This window comes from Phycomyces blakesleeanus (assembly GCF_001638985.1).
Source record: "Phycomyces blakesleeanus NRRL 1555(-) unplaced genomic scaffold PHYBLscaffold_5, whole genome shotgun sequence".
In the NCBI taxonomy this organism is placed as follows: Eukaryota; Fungi; Mucoromycota; class Mucoromycetes; order Mucorales; family Phycomycetaceae; genus Phycomyces; species Phycomyces blakesleeanus.
The window spans coordinates 1863707-1889726 of NW_017265138.1; the positions used below are offsets into that span (position 1 = coordinate 1863707).

General features: G+C 34.8%; 10 protein-coding genes and 1 non-coding gene across 11 annotated transcripts; 7 read left to right on the top strand and 4 right to left on the bottom strand.

The window, feature by feature from the left end:
- Positions 1-902: 902 nt before the first annotated feature.
- On the top strand, positions 903-4518 carry PHYBLDRAFT_142565 (C2H2-type zinc finger transcription factor; the record flags this gene model as incomplete). The annotated part of the gene is made up of 8 exons (XM_018430835.1): positions 903-1134; positions 1195-1335; positions 1523-1605; positions 1704-2002; positions 2079-2433; positions 2495-2983; positions 3169-3674; positions 4167-4518. The coding sequence occupies 8 exons, from the start codon at positions 903-905 to the stop codon at positions 4516-4518; spliced, it is 2457 nt and encodes an 818-aa protein (XP_018295092.1).
- Positions 4519-5555: 1037 nt separating this feature from the next.
- Positions 5556-8414, top strand: PHYBLDRAFT_68138 (hypothetical protein; the record flags this gene model as incomplete). Its single annotated transcript, XM_018441893.1, has 3 exons — positions 5556-5763; positions 6406-6896; positions 7443-8414. The coding sequence occupies 3 exons, from the start codon at positions 5556-5558 to the stop codon at positions 8412-8414; spliced, it is 1671 nt and encodes a 556-aa protein (XP_018295093.1).
- On the top strand, positions 5605-5677 carry PHYBLDRAFT_t80. The gene has a single exon. It is a non-coding gene; the product is annotated as a tRNA-Trp (tRNA).
- Positions 8415-9846: 1432 nt separating the features above from the next.
- PHYBLDRAFT_68137 (hypothetical protein) lies at positions 9847-10197 on the bottom strand (the record flags this gene model as incomplete). The annotated part of the gene is made up of 1 exon (XM_018441892.1): positions 9847-10197. The coding sequence occupies one exon, from the start codon at positions 10195-10197 to the stop codon at positions 9847-9849; it is 351 nt and encodes a 116-aa protein (XP_018295094.1).
- A 183-nt stretch (positions 10198-10380) lies between these two features.
- PHYBLDRAFT_142568 (hypothetical protein) lies at positions 10381-16352 on the bottom strand (the record flags this gene model as incomplete). The annotated part of the gene is made up of 11 exons (XM_018430836.1): positions 10381-10694; positions 10776-11124; positions 11251-11606; positions 11686-11692; positions 11909-12177; positions 12268-12405; positions 13570-14452; positions 14546-15784; positions 15863-16039; positions 16101-16170; positions 16246-16352. 11 exons carry the CDS (start codon positions 16350-16352, stop codon positions 10381-10383), a joined length of 3909 nt encoding a protein of 1302 aa, XP_018295095.1.
- Positions 16353-16595: 243 nt separating this feature from the next.
- PHYBLDRAFT_165549 (hypothetical protein) lies at positions 16596-17503 on the top strand (the record flags this gene model as incomplete). Its single annotated transcript, XM_018435257.1, is given in 5 exon segments — positions 16596-16635; positions 16803-16996; positions 17120-17250; positions 17270-17427; positions 17475-17503. 5 exon segments carry the CDS (start codon positions 16596-16598, stop codon positions 17501-17503), a joined length of 552 nt encoding a protein of 183 aa, XP_018295096.1.
- A 1370-nt stretch (positions 17504-18873) lies between these two features.
- On the top strand, positions 18874-19269 carry PHYBLDRAFT_109684 (hypothetical protein; the record flags this gene model as incomplete). Its single annotated transcript, XM_018428128.1, has 1 exon — positions 18874-19269. The coding sequence occupies one exon, from the start codon at positions 18874-18876 to the stop codon at positions 19267-19269; it is 396 nt and encodes a 131-aa protein (XP_018295097.1).
- Positions 19270-19317: 48 nt separating this feature from the next.
- Positions 19318-20767, top strand: PHYBLDRAFT_142571 (hypothetical protein; the record flags this gene model as incomplete). The annotated part of the gene is made up of 4 exons (XM_018430837.1): positions 19318-19696; positions 19780-20025; positions 20297-20306; positions 20551-20767. 4 exons carry the CDS (start codon positions 19318-19320, stop codon positions 20765-20767), a joined length of 852 nt encoding a protein of 283 aa, XP_018295098.1.
- A 1129-nt stretch (positions 20768-21896) lies between these two features.
- On the bottom strand, positions 21897-22481 carry PHYBLDRAFT_165551 (hypothetical protein; the record flags this gene model as incomplete). Its single annotated transcript, XM_018435258.1, has 2 exons — positions 21897-22086; positions 22147-22481. The coding sequence occupies 2 exons, from the start codon at positions 22479-22481 to the stop codon at positions 21897-21899; spliced, it is 525 nt and encodes a 174-aa protein (XP_018295099.1).
- A 232-nt stretch (positions 22482-22713) lies between these two features.
- PHYBLDRAFT_68131 (hypothetical protein) lies at positions 22714-23459 on the top strand (the record flags this gene model as incomplete). Its single annotated transcript, XM_018441891.1, has 3 exons — positions 22714-23039; positions 23061-23149; positions 23347-23459. The coding sequence occupies 3 exons, from the start codon at positions 22714-22716 to the stop codon at positions 23457-23459; spliced, it is 528 nt and encodes a 175-aa protein (XP_018295100.1).
- Positions 23460-24911: 1452 nt separating this feature from the next.
- PHYBLDRAFT_142574 (hypothetical protein) lies at positions 24912-26018 on the bottom strand (the record flags this gene model as incomplete). Its single annotated transcript, XM_018430838.1, has 1 exon — positions 24912-26018. One exon carries the CDS (start codon positions 26016-26018, stop codon positions 24912-24914), a length of 1107 nt encoding a protein of 368 aa, XP_018295101.1.
- Between the last annotated feature and the right edge of the window lie 2 nt (positions 26019-26020).

Here is a 26020-nt window from a genome sequence, read left to right on the forward strand (position 1 = left end):
TAAAGTAAATGTTATGATACTCAAGTCCATATCATACTTATTATCATTATTGACTAAAACGCGTTTTGATTGATGCTGTCATCAAAGATAAAAGCAATTTTAACTGGCATTACTATTATTTACCAAGGGGCATTTTTGACTAAAACCGTACATTTTTGAAAAAGGTGTGCTTTAACTCACATTGGCACTTTCAATTAACACCCCTTTCGATCAGTAGTGTTTATCTTGATGATGTCAGTAAAAGAGTATCAAACTATAGCTCTCATTATCTATATCTATTTCTTTAAGTTTTATACATAAATAAGAAAATAATGCTATTAGCTAAATATATATTCACTATCTCAAAAATACTATTAGTACAACGCAGATAATATAAATATATCTTTTCTACCAATGTGTTTAGACAGTACTACTTTTTTTTAACTGTTAATTATTAGAAGACTGTTTTTCTTTGCCTTTGATATTAGAGAGTAATTGATAATTTATTTAAAAAAAACATAAATTATTTGGTCGTTAATTATCCTAAATATACATATACCTCTTTATAAAGCCCAAAGAATATCTAATTGCTCACAAGTAAAGAGTACGTGTCTGTTTCACTGGTGCTCTTTTAATGGTACCCCCTTGTCAACCAAGAAGTATTTTAACTTACATCATAATTATTAATGAAGAAGAATCTTTCCAACCATGGGAATTATTTACTGACAGGTGTTTCACCTAGCATTAACATTACTGTAATCATTGCTATATCATCATTATGAGAGAGAAAAAGAAAAAGAGCCGCAAGCATTTTGGTTAAAAAATAAAGAGTATATAAAGATGTCTTTTACATTTAATGAATAGCACCAAAATCCTCTTCGCAGTTTTATTTTATATATTACATACGTACCAACCCAACCAATATGTCTTCTTCCAATGCCAGCCAGCAGAGAGATAGAATATTTACACAGCAATACCAATGTAATCAATGTGTCTTGTTTTTTGATAACTACCAGAAGCTGCAAAACCACAAGAGAATTCACAGAGGAGATTCAGCAACAATGACTGAAATTGACCAGTCTATTCTGGATGATGTTGACATGTACCATGACGAAAATGATACTAGTAATGAAGATGAATCTGTTAGCAATTCAGGTAATGAAAAGAGCTGTAATTGTATTATTTATTTTCCAATTACTAAATAATGTATTACAGAATATACTATGGAGTCTATGAAGCTTAATAATACTATTTCATATAAGTGTGCATGTAATTTTGAGGACAGTGAGAGTAAAGCTCACATTTACGATAACAGCCAAATCAGTACAAATACTTTTACAAAGGCTGAGTTTATGAGTATTCATCTGTTTCAATTGATGCTACAGCATAGAATTGCTAGAGCAGCATATAGAGACATTGTTCAATTTATAAACACTGTCATCCAAGACCATGACAATATAATGATGGATAAAATATTATATTTTCTGTTACCTTGTACTTTAATTCCAGATCACTAACATATAGTGATATTGTTTTTTTTTAGAACCTGGGGCTAAGATCAGTCATGGTGAAACTGTTGATGTTTTGCTCAAGTCAAATTCAAGTGTCAAGGGCCATAAGTATGATGTCTGCTCTAGTGGTTGTTGATTGTATAGCATTAATGACAATCAGGAATCTTGTGTTAACTGCGGCAAACCACAATACAAGACTGATCCCAATCAAAGTCAGACACCAGCCGCCAGTATGAAACTTATGTCAGTAGGAATATACTTTCTCAAATGTTGGCAGATCCAGCCACAAGAGAACTCCTCTGTTACAGAGCAAACTGGGAATCTGTAGCTGGTCAGCTAACCGACATTTTTGATAGTAACAATTACAAGCAGTTGGTGCAGCAGAGCCTGTTCTCCAATCCCAATGATATTGCCATTGGGCTTTATACCAATCGGTTTGTCAATCAAAAGAAAGGCAAAAACTCATATACCATCATCCATTGCATAATATTCAACCTAGACCCATCCATCAGGTAATTAATTAATTTATTACTATTTATTATTATTATTACATTTTTTTAAAAAAAAAGTTACTAATAAAATACTTAGATATACCAACAAATACCTTTTGCAATTGGCAATCTTGTCTGGCCCCAAGAAGCCAACTCATTTGGACTCCTTTCTTATACTCATCATCAATGAATTACGAGATCTTGAGGCACATGGCTTGGTTGTCAAGCACAATGGAGTGGAGCTTTGCAGATCCAAGGTCTATCTACTGCTTGCTTCTGGCAATATTCCAGCTGTAGCTGATATGGCCCACATTGGTTCCCATACAAGTTTATTTGGTTGCCGTTTTTGGGAGACCAAAGGCAAATGCCCTACTAACAGACGGCATGGCATGTACTTTGATGACATTTCCGCCCGGTTAAGACCTTTGGAAGACTTCAAAGTAGGCAACCCTGTAAGTATACAAATGTTCAATTAGCCATCTTTTTTTCATACTAAATAACTGCTTATAATAGTCAAAGAACATATACCAGCCGAGCATATATACCCAACTCTCAACCTTCTCTGGATCATTATTTTTTGCATTAGATGAACTTCATTTAATTGCAAGAGGGATTGGAAAGCTTGTGTATGACCTGATTACCGTCACCCTCACAAAGGAAACCAAATTTTATTATACCCATCCAGACAATACCCTCAATACTACCAAATACCCTTTTCATATACTAAGAGCAGACCTTGTAACAATTGGAAACTGTATCACCAGCTCACGAAAATATATACCTACCTCATTTCAAGGCAGTTTTGACAACATATTTGTCAAGATCGATAGTACTTGCGCAGTTGACTGGCTTAACTTTCTCTTATATCTTGTCCCCACTTTGGTCGTGCCTTATTTACCAAATAGGGCTGTCAAAACAGCTCTATTATCTCTTGTGAAAGGCTGCGCACTTGCCTTGCAATGGACATTGACATCAGAATTGCTTGATGAAATGGAGTCGAAAGTTATTATACGTCTCATATATTATCATTACAAATAGCCGATTGTTACCATTTTTTAAATATTAATAATAGATACTTCAAGCACTGGCACTCGTTTTTATACCAACAAGTCCAGAATAATACTCTGTCTCGTAGTGTTTTCTGACTAGTGCAACATTACCTGGTCCATATACCCTATATCATCAAGCAGCAAGGCCCCCTGCAATGCTACTTCACTCGCTCAATGGAGAGAGTAATTGGTGTCTTCTCAAAATTGATAAAGTTCAAATCAAAGGGTGGCCAAAATGCCAGTTTTCTCATTAAGCGATTTGCGATTCACAATTATACCAGCATGGCGATCAGTATCTGTGATGAAGTCAATCTCACTCGGCCAAAGCTGTATGGAAGAGAGAGCTACATGGACCTTCCTAATGATTCTAGTGGTGTGCAGTTGTGGGAGCCATTTCATCAGTTTGCTAATTTGAATGATGATTCGGTGGAAGGTGTAGGCGGCCCTAGTGTGAAGGAAGCTTTATTGAAATATTACCAGAGAACAACAGGCTTGACTAGCCACGAGTTTGGTGACTCTGTTGTTGTTGTAGCTGCACGTCTGTGGATGAACTCAACTATATATTCCTCATGCATGTACCAAAGAAAGAAAAACAAGACCAGCCGTAGCAACCATTACGTGATGTTTACTTGCCCCTATAGAAAGTAAGTATAATATTTTTTGATATACAATCAAAAGTTGCTTACATTCTATTTATTTTGTGGTGATTCAGACACTTGGTTGTTGGATTTATTACATCTAAGAACATATTCCTATTATTATAGTAAAACAGCTATTATTATAAGGACAAATGAATAATTTATTTATTTTACTTATGGTAAATCAATAAGACCAATAACTAATTACAGTAAGTACTGTAATTATGACAGCTCAGTAAGCACTGAGTTAATATGAGGACACTGCAATTAGATTAAATTATAAACATAGCAGTACCAGCTCTCTAATATCTAAATGAACTCAGACTTAAGAAATTAAGATGTGACTGACAAAGCAGATCGTGTTTTGATATAAAAAGGACAACTTTGTATTCTTTAATAAAGACAACCGATATACAGTCTCAAAGTATTCTTATATACGTCTCAATCTTTTTACTGTTGATTTTATTCTATAAAACTTCACATATTTATTTATTTTAGCAACCATAATGTAATTGTTCACAGCTGGCTTGTTGGTACAGTACAGTTCTACTTTCAGCATGTAGATTTCCATGGCTTCCCACACTTTCTTGCTTTTGTGGAGGTCATGAAGGAACATGACGTGGCTGGCCATGACTCATCAGTACCTATCATTAAACAACAGTCACAAAGCACCTGTACACTAGGCCACCAAACACAACCGACTTATGCAGTTATAAGTGTAAATGATATTTGTCATCAAGTTGGTCTGGTCCAATACCCACCAAATGGAAACCAGTTTTATATAATTGCACCCTATTATATCTTTAACAACAACATGCACATTACTAAAGGCAATCTTTCCATTCTGTAATCCTTTTTATTTTTATCTTATTTTTCTATATGCTCTATATCCTTATATCTTTTATATTTTTTATATCATCCTTGTATCTTATATTTTTTTTAATGTTCCTTATTTTTTATGTTTTTTTTTAATCTCTATATGCCTCATCTTTCTTTTCTTCTTTATATACTCCGGTTTTTTTCTATTCTCTATACACCTTATGCTTTTCTCTTCATTTCCTATATGCTCTATACACCATTACGCAATTTAAATAAAATCAAATTGCCAATTCATCAAGATAAAAAGAATATCTAAAAAAAAAGAATGTAGTTTAAAAAATAAAAAAAATAGCAGTTATGTTACTATTTTGTTCACACATTCCAAAAATTATTAATCTTAATAATTGCTGACATTTTTGATATTCAATAAAACATATATTTCAATACTTAAAGTGGTCATTATAACTTACAAACATTTTTTACAGTATTGAAAATATTGTATAGCAACAAAAAAAGTGTTTTCATATTACTTTTTTAAATTGCTACAAATGACATTACCATCTTATAACAAATGGTAGAGATTTTATTGGGTTTCGCCCAAAAAATGGCAGTTATGTACCTATTTTTGGCCCAACTGTCATTCATCCCACCGTAGTGAATAAAATTATAAAAAAATATATAATAAAAGTTATATAATTGACAATCTATTAAATGTGATTTGTTATTTACTATCATTAAGTACAAATAAAATAAAATAATTATTAAGTCATAATCATGAAGATAATTATGCTTATAAGAATATATAATAAAAATAATATTAATTCTAAGTTGATTCGTTCAGTTAAATATAGTGAGAAAATAAAAACAATGTATAGTTCCCTGAAGTTATTGTTGACAGGATGATGCCTTTTTGTTATACTTATTGGTGTTTTGCTCTACGAATAGAAAAATTGCTTTCTATTCAGCCTTGGCCGCCATTGGAAAATCAAAATAATAATAGTAATAGAATATAATTTTCTAGAATTATAAAGAATTCTGCAATGTCACCGCACTTCCGGACAACCGAAAATGTTAAATGCTAATAATTTTTACAACATCCTGTGTCAAACCCACATATGGGGGGCTAGCACAAATGGTAGTGCGTCAGACTCCAGATCTGAAGGTTGGGCGTTCGAGTCGCTCGTCCCTCATATTTTACACATTCTATTGTGTTTGCTGTTTTTAATTGTGTCGTTCCTGATCTGGGATGGTCTTTCTTTTACTATAGCAAAGTCAAAAGGTCAAACCCACTGAGGATCGGAGAGTATATGTAAAATCGAAGAGAGGATAAAAGGTGCTTTTTATTGATAGGAATTGAATTGTCTTATATAGTTTTCTAAACTAATACTGCGCATTATCTGCAGTAAACTATTATACTCTATTTAATTACAAGAGAAGTCCTTTTACTGTGGTTGATGCTCAGAAGATGTTACTGTGGTTAATCTTTACAAGATATTACTGCGGTTTGTTATCTATGAGGTATCTTTGACATACAGAACTGCTGCGGTCAATTATCCCGATTTCTCGGATTCATCAAAATAATGTCCGACAATTGCATCATTTTCAATCCGAGTTGTTCTTCCTGTCAGAGTGAAAGTCTATATTTTCTGGTAGATGATAAAATATTAACCGAAATGGTGACTGCCAATCCTTTTCTTTGTTTTTGAATTGTTTATTTGAAACAGATATTCTATATCCATTAAATTACACATTTTATTAAAATACACACTCTCACCAAATATGTCAATCAACAACACTCAATCTAACAAAATCATTTACACTTTGGCAACAATCTCCCAAGCCTTGGAATGCTATTCTGTTCCAGAAGTGATGACACTTAGATTAGAAAATATTATTAGAGTAAAAACATCTGAGTGAAAAGAATGTTTAACAGAGATTGGGAAAGCTTGTGCAGTCAAGTGGGTCATTCGCAACACCAATAAGCAACCCACCAACATTACTGCTGAAGAAGCCAAAGCAACTGGTATTAAGTTATGTTTTTCTCAGAAGTATTCCTGTCATCATTGGGGAACCTATGAATCTAAGGCAACTTTGCATGTGGTTCAAAAGCAAACAAAGAAAAACAAGTGTCCTGCTCTTCTTCATGTGAAAGAGTTCTTTAAGACACCTGAGTTTTATGAATTTGTTGTTACAAAAGATCATGCAGAGCATACTCCTGATGATATACATAGTGACATTTGCACCCTTCCTCTTGCAAAGAAATATCTTCACGAGTTGGCTCAGCAATTAGAACAGTCGTCAAAATCTGCTAGTCAAATTAGAATTGATATGTTGAGAGCTGTAGATCGATATGGTAGAAAGTCTGAAAGAAAATTTAACTATTATGATATCTGGAATTTGATGAACAAAGTAAGCTTTAAAAATAATATATCTTATAGCATTTACTTTAATATATTTCTGTAATAGATCAATAAAAAGCTGTATCATTTTGACAAAGACCAAATGACTTCTTTCTTAATCTGGATGAACAACAAACTTCCTGCCTTAAACTTCAACATCTTTAAGGCAAACACTTTATATTCTCCAGATCCATCAGCCTTTGCATATGGTTTTATGTCACCCCTTCAGCAAGAAAAAATGAAAACCACAACTTCTTTCTGTTTGGATGCTACTCATGCAATCTCTAGCAACGTGAATGAGATTCTTTATACCCTTTTGGTGCGTGATGAAGATATTGGTAGAGGATGGCCTGTTGCCTTTATAGTAACCAATGATCGAGATGTAAGCCCCATTGTGCAGTGACTGCAGTTCTTGAAGAGATCTTCTTTGCTTGTTGACCCAAAGCAATTTACTATTGATTGTTGTGCAGCAGAAGTTCATGCCATTCAGATAACTTTCCCTGCAACATCCATTCAATTTTGCATCTTTCATATAACCTAAGCATGGAACCGAAAGTTATCTGACAGTGTGAAGATTCCTGGATCCTTATCATCAGAGGCACAAATTTTACGTAGTATGATGATGAAGTCTCTGCAAGAGATCATTTATGAAGAAGACATAGACGAGTTTCATCATAAAATTGTACAGTTTAAAGAAGAATTTGACGACCAAGAAAGCTTCTTGGATTACTTTGAGAGAAACTGGTGCACAGAAGCAAAGTTTAAGATCTGGAGTAGAGCATACCATGAACGACAATTCTCCCATATGCTCACAAATAACTATATCGAGTCCTGGCACAATCAATTAAAAACAGTTTTCATGAAAAGATCTAGAAACAAGAGACTTGATAAGCATGTTTTTGTTTTAGTACATGATGTTGAGTATTATCTCACCCAAGAATATGAACGCATCATGTCAAACAATGGTCCAATGAGTTCTTTTACTAGACAACAAAGAATATGTGAGATGGAAGCTGAAGAAGTCGATGATGATGACAGGGAAATGATGATTGTTGCTCCTGGTATTGCAGAAGATGTAAATTGGCAAGTTCAGTCATTTGTAAATAAAAATACAACATATGTCATTCAGGTTGCAGAGCCAAACTTGATTATTTCCTGCACCTGCTTTGATTATCAGCAAAGATATAAACCTTGTAAGCATATGTATTTGCTTAAAATGCATACAAACCGATCTCTCTACTTCTCTCTACCTTCTGTCACAAGTACAAATGTAATACAGCTAGTCTCTACCTCTGAAACAGCTACAATCACACCAACTATCAGTCGTACATCTGCTTTTATACAGCAATGTATTGACATTAATCAAACACTTTGGTATGCAAACCAAGATCTACTGACTATGCAACAGTATATGACTGAAGATGATGGTCAGACTTTGTTTGATGCATATCAACACTCTCTACAAGTCTTTCAGTCTATAAAAAACAAATATGAAGTTCATCTTTGCAGATCTCATACACAAGAATAAAATTATAACTATCTAGCTTTTTTCTCAAAGAAATGTTTTGTAAATTGAAACAACTTTCAAAACGACTTGATAAATTATTGCATTTTTTATTTTCTGATAGTTGTATTTTTTGTCTTATTTTCTAGTAGACAAGCCTCAATTTCGGCTAATACTTTATCATCCACCAGAAAATATAGACGTTCAGCTTTTTTGTCAGACTAATATTTTAATTAGTGTCATTTTCTATAGTGAAGTACTCTACTCTATACTTGTCTCAATCAAATGCATTTCAATTAATTTAGTTTTTTGTTTTTTTTGCCTTTTCATTTTTTTTTCTTCCCCATTAACTATATTCAATCCTGCACTTTGTGTTCTTATTGATTTTGTTTCACTTTCTATATTAATCTTCTCATAAACTTGGAGACCTTTAAGATTCCCCCAGTATTATCAATTATTAAGATATATGACTTTGTAGGAAATAATAAAATATTGTTTTCTGCAAAAACAGCAGCTGTTTACTTAAAGTCTAGAACTGTATAGACGTTCTATATTATGAGATAACTGGCTTACATTTTCTGGTGTAAGCATTTATTTTGGTATGTAAAAAATAAAATAGTTATACAAAAATCTTATTAAGTCACATGCCTAATTTGTTTACATTTTTATTAGTAAAATCTTTACAAACTTTTACTGCTTAAAATTGTAACAAACTCTATATATAAAAATTCACTGGATAGACCAGAAAACAAGGAAGATAATACCCAAGTACTATTAATTATCTTCTATTTAAGCAGCAAAAAATTATATAAAGTAATTTCTTATTCTTCGTTTATCTAATTAATCATTTACTGATCATTACAGGTGTGAGTGGGAGGGAGACTTGAGTCTTGTCTTCCTTGTTCTCTGGTTTATCTAGTGAATTAATAGTCAAATTTAAAATTCTCCTGGAATTTGATAAGGCCGCAAAACAGGAAGACAAGGTCCAAATGCTAATTCAGAGCATATTTTTTAAGTCACTATGAATCACAGTAAGAACCATTAAACCCAAGATCAGAACAAAAGCAGAGGGATGTAATACAACATTGGCAAAATCAGCAGAAAAAGTCTAATTGTGGTTGTAATATTGCTGAAAATCTTCACAACTAGACCAATTACCAGAAGTTACTATATTGTCCAAAGACATATTATATTTAAGAGCAAGAGTGAAGGCAATAGACTGGACTGAAACTGATTCATGCATAGAGAGCTGCAAAAGACTACAAAGTCAAGAGAAGATAGTAGAAACCTGTACAGAAATTGAAGATTGATGTGCTTTGATAAACAAGCATTGAGAAGGACAAGCAGTGAAAATCTGAGAATGATTCCTAAAGGCACAGAAAGCAAGGACAGAATAAAGAGCCAAGATAAAATTGGACTAAATTGCAATGGTCTTTATAATCTGATAACTGTTTTTTCATTCTTTGGGATTGAGGATGTCAAAAGTTAAAGCACCAGAAGAGGAATTAACTTGAGCAGACAAGAGTTGAAGGCAAGCAAAATCTGATGAGCAAACAATAGTAGTCATTGTAGTGAGAAAGACTGTGTTATGCAAGAGACCAGCAAGAGAAATGAAAGTGGCAGAATAGATGGAGACAACATAATTGAGAGTAGAAGCAAAATCAATGGAGGGACCAGTCTGTTGCAAAGAAGAAGCTTTGAGTGTGAGATGAGAAAAAACAGTCTGAACATCTTCATGACAGCAAAGAGATTTGAAGTTCATATGTAATTTGAGAGTAGCAGTACAATGATTCTTAATAGTCTTCATGTCAAATATGTTATTGTGTTAGTGGACCAAGAAATTGATCAGGTCTTGTAAGATAAATTTGATGAAAGAAACATTGTGTCAAAGAGCTCATGCAATGAAAAAGTGCTGACCCTATTGATAGATGCTATTGGTAGGAGTATTGGCAAGGTCAGAATCTATGAGGAGAAGAATGGATTCATTGGTCTAGCCTGTGTTATCAAACTTGCACTTAATAGTCTGTATGTGACAAGCTTCTATGTCGAGTTTTTTAACAGCCATGGGGTCTTGGGAAAGGCGAGGACTATGAACTGATTGTCCAGAATTAGGGGAGAAGCCACTGACATCTTCAGAAGAAGATGACACCATATGACACTCAGCCAAATTGGAGCCACCAAGGTTACTATCAAGTTCTTCTGCCATATCTTGTGCAGACACCAGCCAATTAGATTCTATGGAGAGTTGAGATAATAATTGTTTCATTGGCTCCAGGAGATGAATATCACATCCAAAGTCATTGCCTTTGGGTCAGGGAGCCAGAACACATACATGGGAAGAAGATGAGTGATCTGATCCACAAAGAAATCCACATTGTGTGGTACTCATGTCAACTGTATCATACTGAACATTGCCTTGAAGAGTTTCCAGAGGTTCTCTGTAGAAGTCTAGCCAGATTCCAGATTGGCAGTGACATTGTCCTTCCCCGCAATGTGCTGTGCAGTCAATCAGAGACTGCTGTGGAGACACCATCTCCAAAACTTTATGATCAGTTGCATTAGGTGGAAGGCGCGTGAGTTGCCTTGCTTGTTGAGGTATGCCATTGAGATAGTATTGCTGATATAAATAAGGACCGAGGTGTCCCAAAGAAAGGGAAAGGTAAGGAGAGCCAGTTGAACTGCTTTCATTTCGCACCAGTTGATTGATATATTGGCTTTCTTGTGTGCCCAGTATCTATAGACCATGTGGGTGCCCAGAGCACAACCTCATCCAGTATTGCTTGCATCCACAAATAAAATGCATCAATGTTGTTCAGGCAAGAGAGAGTGGCCATTCCACTGCGAGAGATTCCATTCTCACAATTGCAGCTTGTAAAGACAATGAAGGGGAAGAGGATGACCCACATTCTAACCAAGGTTCTAGTGAACGTGTTTGTTCTTGAATCATATCAGACACTGTCTGAATAGACGGACTGGAAACAGACCAATTGTTGTGGTCTGAATTCTCATGGAAAGGCTGTAAATCAGAAGGGAAAATGGGAGACACACTGGTAATATGTTGATGAATCAATTGGTATAGGTTGCAAAGCTTTGTCCCAGAAAGCTTTATTGTCATAGTTTGAGTTTCCAACAGGTAATCAAAATTTTCTAGTTGCTGAGACAGTTTGAGAGACAACTTCTTCAGGTTCAGAATCCACCCCAAGGATCCCAGCTTGGCTATCAATAGTTATGTGTGCGCCAGGAATTGTTTAGGAGAATTCACAATGATAATTCAATTGTTCAAATAAGTACTTACTCGTCTTCTACATCATTGTGCCCATTTTAGAGCTGACCATGTAAATTTGGTGAAGAGCCAAGGAACAACAGAAAGATCAAACTAAGTCATTTGAAATTAATAAGTACAGTTTTCCGAACAAAAACAAAGATATTTATGTGATGCATAGTAGATAAGAATGCAGAGAAAAGTGTTGGAGAAATCAAGGGAGGTCAAGAAGTTCCCAGATCAAATCAACTTATACACAGCTTATAGAGTGTCTATCTTGAAGTGAGAGGCAGTTAAGTGTTTGTTGAGGTGCTTGAGATTGAGCACAGGATGATGCCCACCATTCTTCTTGGGGATAACAAATATTGAGCTGGTGAAGCCAAGAGAGTTGGGAGGAGCAGATTCTATTGCTTTCTTGTGCAACAGGTTGGCTATCTCTTGATGAAGAAGACGTCTTTGAGAGTTGTCTATTGGAATTGTTGTGCAGCCATGGGTCAACAGAGGAGGAAGCCAGTTGAAGTGAATCTGAAATCCATTGGAGATAATACTATTCAATCACTTGCTGTTGAACAATCTCTGCTATGCTAAAGAGAACCAAATGAGCTGCCTATCTACAAGAGACAACTCTATTGTGGTTCTGATGGCTTGAGGTAAGGAAACTTTGATTTTGAAGAACGAGAGGACAGGAAATAAGCTCAATGTCTATGTGTTGAGGGGCACTGGTTGAAATGCTCATCTGCAACATGCAATAGACTAGATTGAAAAAACAAATCTCTAGGAGAAGAGGAGGCAGAGGCAGATAGATGTGAATTGCAGAATGAAGAAACAGTCTTATTGTAAATGAGTCTTGACTACTGCTGTAATTGAGAGTAAGTCTGAAGGAAATAATATAAGACCTCAGCTATTCCAGTCAAAGGTATCTACTGATTACAGTGGTTCCTCAATAATTTCAAGGCCTAGCAAAGGTTGTGGTATTTCAGGTACAAAACAATAAAAAAATAATAAATTTGATAATAGAGACGTATAGAAATACTTTGAGACTGTAAATAAGTTTTATTTATTCATAAATAAAAAGTGTCCCTTTTTATAAGAAAACACAATCTGCTCTTGTCATTACGTCTTAGTTTCTTAAGGCTTTCTTCCTTTACTATATTTGGTTATTAGAGTGTATTTACTGCTTAACTAGTGTCAGTGTTACAATTATGACATCAAGTCATAAATCATACTTCTTTAGCTCTTAGCTATTCTTTTCTCTTTTATACTAAAGCTTTAGAGCTTCCTACTAAATTAGCTCTTAGCCATTCTTTTTTCTTTTATACTAGAACTTTAGAACTTCCTACTAAATTAGCTCTTAGCTATTCTTTTCTCTTTTATACTAGAGCTTTAGGGCTTCCTACTAAATTAGCTTTATATCGATCTGATACAGTTTACCCGGCAGTATGATATAATTATCTTAACAATCTTTAAGATATTATCTACAGTATTAACTGTAATAATTATTGGGCTAATTACTTAATTGTTTATATATATTTTATACTGACAAGATGATAGTTACTACGCTATCCCAATATGAATATGTTCTTATCACTATGGGAAAAAGGTGGTCTTTTTTGAATTTGTGACTTCATTTTTGACCTATAATAATCAAAAAATCACCAAAAATCCAAGTTGAAACAAGAAAATCTTTGTTCTTTGAAATGGTTGATAAAAAGCAAATGAATCGCTTAAAATTAAATCTCAGGAGAGACAAATGTTTATTCTAATTAAACATCTTACATTTTTAGTAAATATATATTGGAATTGAGAAATATTGGATGTCAGAAATAAAAAAAAGAAAATATCTAAACTTTCTGCTGCTTGGATAAAATTTGTTAAGACAATTTGAAAAAAAGAAAAAAAAAACAAATTATATATCACTTAAGGCACCAAGTGTCAATTTTGGGCCACGTTTAAGGCTAGGCCAAATGATATAATGACTACCATTGACATTTGATGGCACCAAGCCAACCAACTCTACAATGTCACTGGCATGAATCATTATAGTCTTTGGCTTTACTACAGATGTAATAGGCAATCCATTTTTCAAATGCACACTATATATGGTTATGAGAGCTAGTGGCCATCTCTTCGAGTTGTGTACATGTTGGAAGAATATAACTATCTTTCCAAAGAAATGCTTATATCCTGGACAGTAAGAGCGGGATCTTCTGGAGTTCATGTCCACTTGTAGCTGCACATGAACATGACATGCCTCTCTTGTAGAACTTTGGTTGAATGCAGCATCAATAATACAACCATTAAGATAGGTCTTGCGGCTTGTCTTTATGGAAGGCTCAAGCATACTACATTCTTCCCCCTTCAAATCATAAAACGTTTTAAGAAGCAATGAAAGATGAGATCTATCTTCAAAGCTATCGAAAATTGTTAAATTCTTCAAAAAACCCCAGAACTCAATCTCACACTCAGCATTGGCAGGATCACCTCCTTCTGTAACAGGCCACCCATTGGTATATGCACTGTAAACTAGAAGGTTAGCTGGTGGAGTTTTTGTGTTTGCAACGGTTGTCAGTTCCGCTACACGCCGGGATTGTGCCAGTCTGATCATAATGTTTCCAGCATTGACACTGACTTGGGAGTTACTCTTGATGGACTTGGAGTACTCACCAATGGCTCTTTCCACGGATCGTGTGCTATATGCTCTTGGCGGGTCATATAGATCAATCATCTGAAGATAATGCTGAATAATGTGCTGGTTAATTGTGAACATGCCAATGTCAATATCTGCTGTAGAAAGAAGACTCTCTAGGAATAAGTTCCATTCTACAAGATTACTAGAAAAAAGTTAAAAGTAAATTACTATGAAAAATGAAATAAAATATGGCATTAAATATACCTTCTTATTGAGGTTTGATTCTCTGCTGATAACTCCCAGCTCATGAGTAAATTGCATGTTTGAACCAGGCCAAGTAATGCATTTTGGGGCAACCAAGTCCTGGACATGCTCTGCAACCAACGTGGGGACAACAAAGAGTAAAAAGTCTGCCCAATCCACAGCTCTAAAGAAACTGACATTCTTTGTCATGTCTCTCCAGGCACCATGCAATGATGTAGGGATTGTGGATTTTGCGGCTACTATTGCAGCACCAATCTCCCTTTGAGTGGCAAGAGAAAGACATAGAGGATGCTTGATTCCATACTTTCTGTATACAAGTCCCCATACCTGCTTACCAATTCCGTGGCACAGACCATGCATCTCGTCTAACGCAAAAAAAAATGGGCCAGAGAATGTTTCCATTGAGGCTAATGGTAACTGACTATTGAGCCCCTTTCTGTCTTCACTGCTTGCCAGATTGTAGTTTCTGAAACTCTCCAGTGAGCGCGTCTGGGTTCCAGGCAACATGCGGAAGTACTGGCCATGTTTAGGAGTTTGGCCTACTACGTGACAAATACGACAGCCATTCTTACTTGTGTGGCCAACATGGCATGCCAGCTTTGCCAGAGCCAGAATATTGTCAGTGGCCATGAGAACATGTACCTTTGCCCTGATCGTTGTCGTTGGTGTCTTTACTTCCATGCCTTCTGTCCGGAGCAAATGGAGATTTCTCAGCGTTGACTCAAGAAAAGACCAGATGTCACTGGGACCAGTGCAACTAGGAAGCATTGCTATTTGGATCATCCTGTTTTTCTCATAACGGATCGTCGAATTCAAGTTCAAGACAGTTGCATGAACAATGGTTACTGATCCAGGTACATTGTGTGGGTTGAACCTGTCCATGGACAACAAAATCGCAATATCGTTTTCACCAGAAAACAGATGCTTCATGGATTGGTATACATGACCATCAAAAACATCTGCTTTCTGCCCGTCTTGGCTGGATTGGTGGTTATGATGATAGAGCATTTCAGCCCTGGTCTTGTCATCAGCCGAGCACAAAGCAAGCTGTCTGGCCAAAGGAAGCTGTACGATCAATCTCACAGGAACCCTGGTGTCACTTTCGCTAGTTTGGCCATTTTTATATCTTGCTTCACCGCATTTTATGCATGCAATATCATTCTCGTTGTTGAACTGCATACAACCTCTGATGCAAATGTCATATCCGCCTGCTTTGATATCCGAGAAGCACTCAAGAAGCTTGTTTCCAAGGTGTGGGCTGCATGCTCAGTACATAATATTGATAGAACAATCAAGGATCTGGTTGAAGTGTTCTACAATCTTTTCGTGAGCTTGACAAGAAATTTCGAACTCTTGGATCAACTGCATGAACGCGAGATTCTTTTTATCATTGTTGCTGGGAACAGGAAGAGGCTGACTAAAATCAAAGACTAGCGAGGGTGTGGTGCCTTCAATTTCGTCAATGACATTCTCGCATTCTTCACCAAAATTGTACTATAGTAAGATAAACAACAATAAGTATGATTATCATAATATATGTATTTATGTATCTCACTATGGACTCATCATCTTCAGTACTGTCAATGATATCCATATCCTCACTACTGCTTGTGTTGATGTTTTCTCTGTTTGTTTATCAAAGTATACAGCTAATTAATATACTATATATCGTTTTGTGTTTTTGCTTTTGATAAGCTTACCCAAAAGCCAAGTTAGGAACCATTGCTGATGTAAACTGGCTTTGATCAGGAAGAGAGACAGTTTGGGAAACTTTGCCATTGGCAAGTAATTCTGCCCTATTTGTCATGCATTGTTCGAGACATCTTTTATATGTTCAACTGTTATTAAAGGTTGACTTGCAAGTACAGCATTGGTAATGAGGGGCTTTTGTAATTTTGAACATGTTTGAGGTAGATAAAAAAAACTTTGTTATATAAGTAAGAATAGAATTAATTACTTTCTGAATGTATAGCTTTATACTTAATTATATAAAGACAATTATGTTATATGCATTCTGAATATATGCTCGGGATCTTAAAGAAGTATCTGTATGTCATCAGTGAAGTTACTAGATCGATGTTTCTTCAGGAGTAACTAATAGATTTGTACAAATAATTTGAAACTAATAATTTGAAGCTAAAAAATTGAAGCTAAAGATTTGAAATTAATAATAGTTTCTGGTAAAAAATTTTCTCTTTCTTTCTTTTTCTATAACAAACACGTAACTGATTTTTTTTTACAATTATAAACAATACAGACAATACAGTGATTCAGTTGCTTCAAGGAATACAAGCTGCACTTATTTCCCTAAAGAGTGGTCAAGAAGCATTGCTAGGCCGTCAAGAAGCATTAGAAAAAAAACAAGATGCGATGAAACTTCAAATGACAAGTTTTTACAATGAATTTAAAGATCAGGAATTTCCAGATAGAACTATTGTAACCTCTACCAGTGTAAGCAAATACAATAACAACTAAAGTCCTTTCAATTAATGTCAAACATAATAAACTCTTACTGGCATCATTCCAAGACCCGTATCAAAAATCAATGATATAACTTTAAAGCATATATACAAGATAATAACAGACAATCTTAGAATAGAATTGACCGAGGAAACCAAGAGAATTGTTAACACATGTACCAAGATCATATGTGATCAACTGGCAGCTCTTCCATCTGTTCAGGATCTTGGAACAAACCCTGACTGGTCATTGCTTCCTCAAGAGGATAAAAACAGGCTGTGTATCAATCATTCTATCATACTCAGAGACAATGGAATCGATTTTACCAGATGTCACAGAAACTGGGCATCAATTGCAAGGGTTAGCCAGCTCTGAAGAGGGCATAAGAAGTGAGAATACTCTGGTAAGTTCATATCTGGTAGGTACAATAAATTATGTAATTAATGTGAGAATATGTAATAATCTGAAGGAATTTTAGCCAGTACGATTCATGAATAAAATATTATTTCTATTATAACAATCAATAAAAACATTTTTAAATAATGATCTTCTATGAAATAAAACTTTTTTGCCCAATTAAAACTGTGAATGAATCAGAATATATATATGAGAACCAATTAAGAGAATGCTTTTGTTTAAATGACCAATACTATCAATGTGCATACTGCAATAAAGTTTATATTATCCAATTAAAAGTAGCAGTATAACGAAAGTATTTTATGAGTGACAATACAAAGATTCTTTTTTTTCCATCTATACCAATAAGAAAGCTCTTTTTTATTTTCTTTCTACCAATAGAATGAGAAAAATAATACATAAATTTAAATATCGGGATATGAATAAAACATAACATCCATCAGTCAACGGAGATCAAATTATATTTCCAAAAATAGAGATGGTCTTTTTGCTGGTTTTACCAAAACTGCCACCCAAAAGACCACCTAAAATACCACCTAAAAGACCACCTAAAAGACCACCAAAAAGACCACTTTTTTTCCCGTAGTATATATGTGATAAATCCAACATCTGAGTGTCTGGATCACCACAAAGGCCAGGTGCCTTGAAATTACCAAAGAGTGAAATTAACGAGTTCGGAGTATATATTTTCTGCCAACTATGGGCGGAGTTTACATTATTCTTTAATAGAAAAAATATATATCAAGTAATGATTTGATATGCTTCAATCCTCTGTTTAAATTTATTCTAGTTAAATATAACTCCTGGCTGCATTACTGTTTTCCACTCCCCCTGTCTCATAACCAAGTATTGTTTCAAATTCTTATTCAATCAAATAATAACAGCTTTTTGATATGCTTTTAGCTTATTATATAATGCTTAACTAATATCATTTTCAATTTTTTTGATACTTTAATGAAATCTATCAAATCCAGAACTAAACAATAAAAATGAGCAAAAAAAACGTTTTACTTAATATTGCAAATCACCTTGAGATTTGTGATATAAAAAAGAAAAAGCCATCTATGAGTAACCCCCAATTGGCTGAATGGGCAAAGAAAACCTTTGGCCTTCAAAAAGCTCCTGATGCTTCTACAATCTCAAAGATTTTGAAGAGAAGTGACCAGGACTTGATAATGCAAGCCAACGTAAAAAACAGAAAGCGCGTTAGAAATAGAAAATTGCCTGTATATAATATATCTCAACATTATGCATTTTTGCTCTGTATAAAAAATAAAATTAACCTTATTATATTGTCACACAACTATAGCAAATTGAAGAAGCAGTGATTCTTTGGATCAACATTGCTGAAAATAATCAGATTCTCATCACTTGGGAATTGATTAAGACTAAAGCTACTATTTTTGCTAAAAAAAATAGGCGTTAAAGACTTTAGTGCTTCTCAAGGCTGGATGAAGAAGTTTGGAAAGCGTCATTCCATTAAAATGAATCGAATTCATGGTGAGGCTGGTTCTACTGATATAGAATCGCTTCAGATTAACAAGGCTGCCATCAAAGAGAAGATAGAGGGATATAGTGCTTGTGACATATATAACTTTGATGAAACAGCACTCTTTTATGCTGCCCCACCAAGAACAACAATTTCTCACCAGAAATTTTCTGGTTGGAAAGATAACAAGAAGCGCCTGACTGTAGGTCTCTTGTGTAATGTGGATGGAATGGACAAGTGGTCCGATGTACTGATGATTGGGCATGCAAGAAGACCAAACTGCTTCAACAAAAACAACAAGAAGCAAGAAGCAAGTGATCATGAATTCTCCATGTATCATTACAATAGCAATGCTTGAATGACAAGATCGATCTTTCATGTTTTCCTCCATTGCTTTGATCATGCCATGAAAGCTCAAAAGCGCAAAGTTCTTTTGATTCTTGACAATTTCTCTGATCATATAGTTGATTATACATCTACAAACGTCGAGCTTCTTTTTTTGCCACCAAACACCACTTCCCACCTTCAGCCATTGAATAGTGGTATTATTCAGGCATTCAAGGCTTATTTCAAGTGTAAGCAGTATGGCAAGGCATATCAATACATTGGCATGATTCAAAATGGCAATCAAGATAAAATCGGGCCAATTGATAAAATCTTTGAAATCGATCAATTGTGGGCCATGAAATGGATAAGAGAGGCTTGGGAATCTATCTCGGCAAAGACTATTGAGAACTGCTGGAATGCAACAATCTTTCACTTTATTGAAGACGAAGATAGTGAAGGTAGTAGTAAAGCAATTTATCGGTTATAATAGTAGTATAATATTTCAATTCCACTTTCTTAATATTCTAAATATAATTTATAGATGTAAACCAGGCTATGATTCAGCAAAGTCTGGCTGAAAAGGTTCTCATCGAGGGATTACAAGAAACCCTGGACAAGATTGCTGGATCAGGTCTTCTGTCTCTGGAAGATTGCCCAACAAATGAGTCTGATCCACTCTATGAGAGACAATGCACTCATAGAGTGGTCAATGAAAATGAGATTGCAGATATTGTGATGGAAGAATATGACGCCAACAAAAATGCAGCCAACAACAGCTGTTGTGATGGTTGAAGTTGAAGAAGTTGTTGAAAAGAATGCAAGATTTGAAAGTGAGGAACAAAGATTCGTGAGAACTTGTGTAGGGTTTGTTTATTGAGAAAAGATTTGGTATCAAAGTTTGATCAGGTTCCTACACTGAACTACTACTGCTATTTATATTGTTTTGGATTGGGAAAATTATATGACTGGGGTCAGGTAATCGATCCTATCTGAGCCTTAATCAGAGCAACGTGATCTTGGGATAATTAATGTATGATTAATTATATAAATGTGTGTAGTCCCAATGAAGTATTAACATCGAAAGTAAATGTGTTTATGAGTTATAATTATGCTTATAATAATCCACTGATGTATCCCATATTATGGTGATATCATCATATGAAATATAATCACTATCATGCATGCTAAACCTGTGTGTTAAATAATAAAGTAATTGGTAGACACCTTTGACTGGAATAGCTGAGGCCTTATATTATTTCCTTCAGACTTATTCTCAATTACAGCAGTAGTCAATACTCATTTACAACAACAGCGATGAAGAAACTGCTGAAGTGGAACCAGCAGTTTCTTTTAAGAGAACTTATTCTGCTTCGGAAAAGTTTGAATATGTTTGTACACTTTTGGATATCTTGGAAGACGAAGATATTGACAGAGACTTGGTCAGTAAGGTTGAAGGCCTTCGAAACAAGTTCCAGAAAACTGCAAACTCAAAGCAAACTAAAGTCACCAGCTTCTTCAAGTCTTTTTAAAATTTATTTTTTTTTCAAATAAAATAAAAACAATTTTCTATAAGAAATATATTTTTCTTCATTTAAAAATAGAAGAAAAAAGTTAGCAGCCAAGTACAGTCAAAGCTTGATTTCGTAATATGTTTGTAAATAGTAATAATTACAAATAACAATAAATAGCAATGACAGATAGAAATAATAAAATATATTATAAAAACTTTTATAATAAAACAAATTAGAATTATATTTATATTTTTCAAGTAAATAATTTTTACTAAACAATTAATAATTGAAACTTAATCAAAATATAGCACATATAGTTTTATTTTATTTCTGAAAAAAAATGAAAAAAAATTTAAAAAAATTAAGCTAGATGACAACTTGATAACCCAAAGTTTGGCATGAAAACTTAACGCACTTGACATTGATGTCAATTACAAAATCGTGAAAAGCTAGAATTAAAAAAATTTAAACCAAGCTGTAACTATATTGCTCTCGTCTGATTGGTTATTTTTTTTCTTTAAGGATTCAAGGCCAAAAAATTTTGTGAAAGTAAATTTAATCAGAATTGTGAAAGTTAAGCCCTATTTTTCAAGTTGGGTCTTCAGAGCCTTGAAATTATCGAAGCGTGAAATTAAAGGGGTGTGAAATTATTAAGGGACCACTGTACTTGATTATTTAACACACAAGTTCATCATATATGATAGTGATAATATTTCATATAATGATATGACTATAATATGAAATACATTAATGAATTATTATAAGTAAAACTATAACTCATAAACACATTTACTTTCTATGTTAATACTTTATTGGGACTACACACATTTATATAATTAATTATTCATTAATTATCCCAAGATCACGTTGCTCTGATTAAGACTAAGATAGAATCAATTACCTGAACCCAGTTATACAATTTTCCTAATCCAAAATAATAAAAAATGCAGTGGTAGTTCAGTGTAGAAACCTCGTCAAATTTTGATACCAAATCTTTTCTCAATAAACAAACCCTACACAAGTTCTTACAAATCTTTGTTCCTCACCTTCAAACCTTCAGTTCTTTCTAACAACTTCTTTTAAACCATCAATCACCACAACAAGTCTTATACACAGACTGCAGAGAATTCACTTTTCCCAAAAGAGATTATTGAAATTTGAAAGGATCTATAGTATAGTTCTTGGTGGAACCACTGTCAGTCATTTGGAATTTAAGATTAAATGACTGCAGAGCTAGCTCATTGCAAGATTGGATGATAAATGCAAAAGTGTGGATAAGTAAGGAGCACAAGTTCTTAATCATAGCAAGAAAATATAGTGCTTGCATTTCAGAAATACTGAGAAAAATTTCGTAGGCCAAGATGTCCAATAGCCAGAAAGAAGCAGACAGATTATACTATAAGTTATACAGAAGAGTGTCTTTCTTTAATTGATGAGGCTTGAATTGAGCCAGAGCAATGGAAAGAGTGGCAGGAGGGAAGTAAGCCATATTCTGGATTGGCAGATAAGTGTCAATAATCTTCTTGTGGGTCTTGATATCTAATGTAGAGGTAAAAAAATTCATTGACATGCTAGTTGTGGCCTTCAAAAGCTCAGGTGGAGTCCAACCATAAGTTGCACAAACAAGAATTGTGTGTAGCATAGAGGAGAATATATTTTCTAGTGATACCAAGTGAGTCTGCAAAGCAGCTATGGTTTGAGTGAGTTGAGTGAGATCAAGAGTTTCAGACATGACAGGGAAAATCAAGTAGCAGTAATAACCAGCAAAAAAAATGATTAATTTTTTTTTATTTTATTTTTTATTATTTCAATAAATTTTATTGAAGAGCTGGTGAAAGTGCTCAAGCTCTAGAAGTCATCTGTACAAAAGAGAGAAAGGAAAGAAGTAGAAAACTAAAATTGGAAAAGATGAAATAGAAGAAGAGTAAGAGTGCCTACTAATGAACAACTGATGTAAAACTGTTATGAATACTGTTGGCTTTACTAGCCACCACACTTGCTACAAACTGAGAGCCATAAAAAATGAATTGCCAGTGAGCACACCATATGGTTTGAGCCGTTATGCTGACTATCAGAGTGCGATAGTCGTAGGCATCAAGAGAAGAAAGAAGAAGACATTGAGTGTACAGATGAATGATGCCATTGATATTCCAGTTGGGAAAATGGGTGGAAAAGATCAAGTCTCAAACTCGTTTCTTTTGGTGACATTCAAAAAAGAAATGCAATTGGTTCACACAAAGAGCAGAACACAAGCAACAGAAAGGAGAAATCAGCAAGTCTGGAAGGATATGTGACATTGGACTACGTGTAGGGACGCATCCCCAAAGAGTTTTCCACCAGACTGTAGGGCAATGATGAGATACATCAAACCGCCAAAAAAGGCTCCAGGCAGGTGCTGGGGTAAGTGAGAGGGATGTGCGTGGGCACAAGTAATGTGAGAAGAAATAGATTTGAGCAAGACGTAGTGGGCATTTATGGACAACAAGAAGAACAAGGAGAAAGGACAGATCAGGAGGGCAGAGAGGATCACTATTGGACAGTGTAGTAAGAGAGCAAGAAGACCACGGTTTCAAAGTGATTTGATCATATTCTATCAGGCAGAACAACTGGCAAATACGAGTTTGGACACAAGAAAGGTTATCCAAGAAATATTTCTGTAAACGTTCAGTCTCATCCAGCACAAAAGTGTTGGATACAAAGATATGTTTAAAGTTGATTGGGCAGAATGCAAAAAAAAATGATCAATTAGATACACAAAGAATAAGAAATTACTTTATATAGTTTTTTGCTGTTTAAATAAAAGATGAATAATAACACTTGAACCTTGTCTTCCCATTTGACAGTCCCATCAAATTCCAGAAGAATTCTAAATTCGACTGTTAATTGTTACAATCTTGTCTTTTACTTAGGCTTTCTAACTCTATAAACTTCATATAGAACGCCAAGAAATCTGTCCTTAACTTCTAACATATACTTAACTATCAGAAATATAATGGCACTATATGTGAGACGTTTATCCATATTTTTCATATTGGAAATATTAGGGTGCACCTTTTTTATAATGGACAATTTTTATATGTAAAATTAGAAAACCATAAGAGCATCCACAGCGGTATGTGTAACTAAAATAATTATGTAAAATAAAAAAGCCGCGTTTAAAAGAGATAATTTAGACCATCCACAGCAGTCTGGGTAAAATTAGCAGTGTACGTAAAAAAGCCCTGGATGTTTTTGTGAATTGTTAAATTTAAAAAGGCGGTAATTATTATTGAGAAATAATCAGTTAAAACTTTTAGTTAAGCAATCCGCTGAGGATGAAAAATCTAAATTTTCTGTCTAAATTAACATTCTTGTTAAATTTACACAGACCGCTGTGGATGCTCTAAGGCTTTATGGGATCTTAATTTTTTAAAATTTTGTTACTACTGAGTTGCTCGCTTTACTATTTACAAACTCTCTGCGGTGAGACTTCTTCTACTTCTCTGCAAAAAAAAAACTTTAAACAAGATGAAGTTTGGACATTTAAGCCGGGAGGCTCAAAAAATGTCCTTATTTTGTAGCCAATAATAATACTCCCAGGGTTTTAATCTGCTGTGTGTAACGTATAGTGCATCCTTTTATAGTGTGTATTTTTCTATATATAGAGCTAGAAAAGCAAAAGGCTTTATGGGATCTTTATATTTTTGAATTCTGTTTGCTCTGGTATGTTTTTAAGGGTATTTAAAAACTCTCTGCAATGAGACATATTCTACTTTTCTGTAATTTTCTTTTCTTAAATGAGACAAAGTCTCAATATTTAAGCATGGCAACAAATGTAAGATTCCTTTTTTTTCAGCCAATGATATTTATTCCGGAGTTTTTCATACAGTTACACACCTACTGACATTTCTTTCATTTATGGTAATTTCTAACGGTACAGCTGTTTCTATTGGTTTAGAGTTCCAATTTTAAGTTGAACCTGTTAAGGCTCAGATTTGGGTGTACGAATTTGATATAAATGAGCCAAAAGTGGATTAGTGTAATGTTTTAAGTGTCATGATAAAATTTTAGATGGTACAAAAATCTGAAATGGGGGGAGAAGCGAAGAGAGCTGGAAAAGAAGAGATTTTATTGGACGAACCCCATTGGGAAAAATACTTTTTTTTTTGATAAGTCATTTTTTTTAATAGATTTTTGCAATGTTCATCAACATCCACCAGAACATGCCGAATTTTGCAACGTTGAGGAACTTTTGGTTATTGGAAGACCCGACGGACAAGTGAATATCAACAGCCTGAACGATGTTGATGTCATCTTTGTTGACTTCAACCAGGCCTCCAAGGGGCAGAACCACAATGTTGTTGTAATTGTCCATTACCACGGCTGGGGTATAGATGCAATTTACATTGCTGTTCGGAACAATTTGGTACTTTTGCATAAAGAACGCCTTCCTCATTCTGTCTGCAGAGTCTCTTGCTTGAACGATCTTTACCTGACCAAGGAATAATTGACCATTTGATTGAAAAACACCTGCAAGTGTATCGCACAAAGTGGGAGTCGACAACCCGGAATTGTCACTGTTGACACGAGAACCAAAGAAATGGAGATTAAAGCCTGGGAAATTGACAGGGGCTAGCTTGACAAAATCACCAATTGAACTTCTCACAGATCTTGTTCCATTACCAGCTGGTTTCTCTACGACATACGATCCTCCATTACAAAGATGCCGACAGATGAATTGCTTGCCGAATCTTGTAGCGACGTCTCGAGAGGTGGAATGGCGGTTGGTCTTGAATAAATGTTCGCGGATGAACTTATTGAACTGTTCACCGTTTTCAGTTTCGTATTGCAGCACGGAACCGAAACAAACAATGTCGTCAGTGATATGATACAGAAGGTGGACCTTTGGCTTGAACGTGAAGTTTTGCTTAGAAAATCCTTTTTGGAGAATCTGGACATCCAGTTGAAAAAGCAGATCCGTTACATCAGTGACAGCGTGTTTTATCTGGGCAATATAGTAGTCGAAGCACCGGTCGACTCCACGCATGTACACCAAAGACGACAGGCGGCCTAATGCATGCAAGGCTTTAATGAACAAACTTGCCGATGGTTTGTCACTAAAGAGCTTGCTCATAATTCCAGGCAGGACTTGAATCAATTCCTTGAAATCGCGTCCAACGAACAAACCAGTGTGGCGAAGCTTGTTCCTGAATGTTCGGCTGTAACTCTTACAAGACTTGTAAGAGTTTAGAGCTTCCTGGAGTCTCCCCTTTTCACTTGTAGTCAGCATCT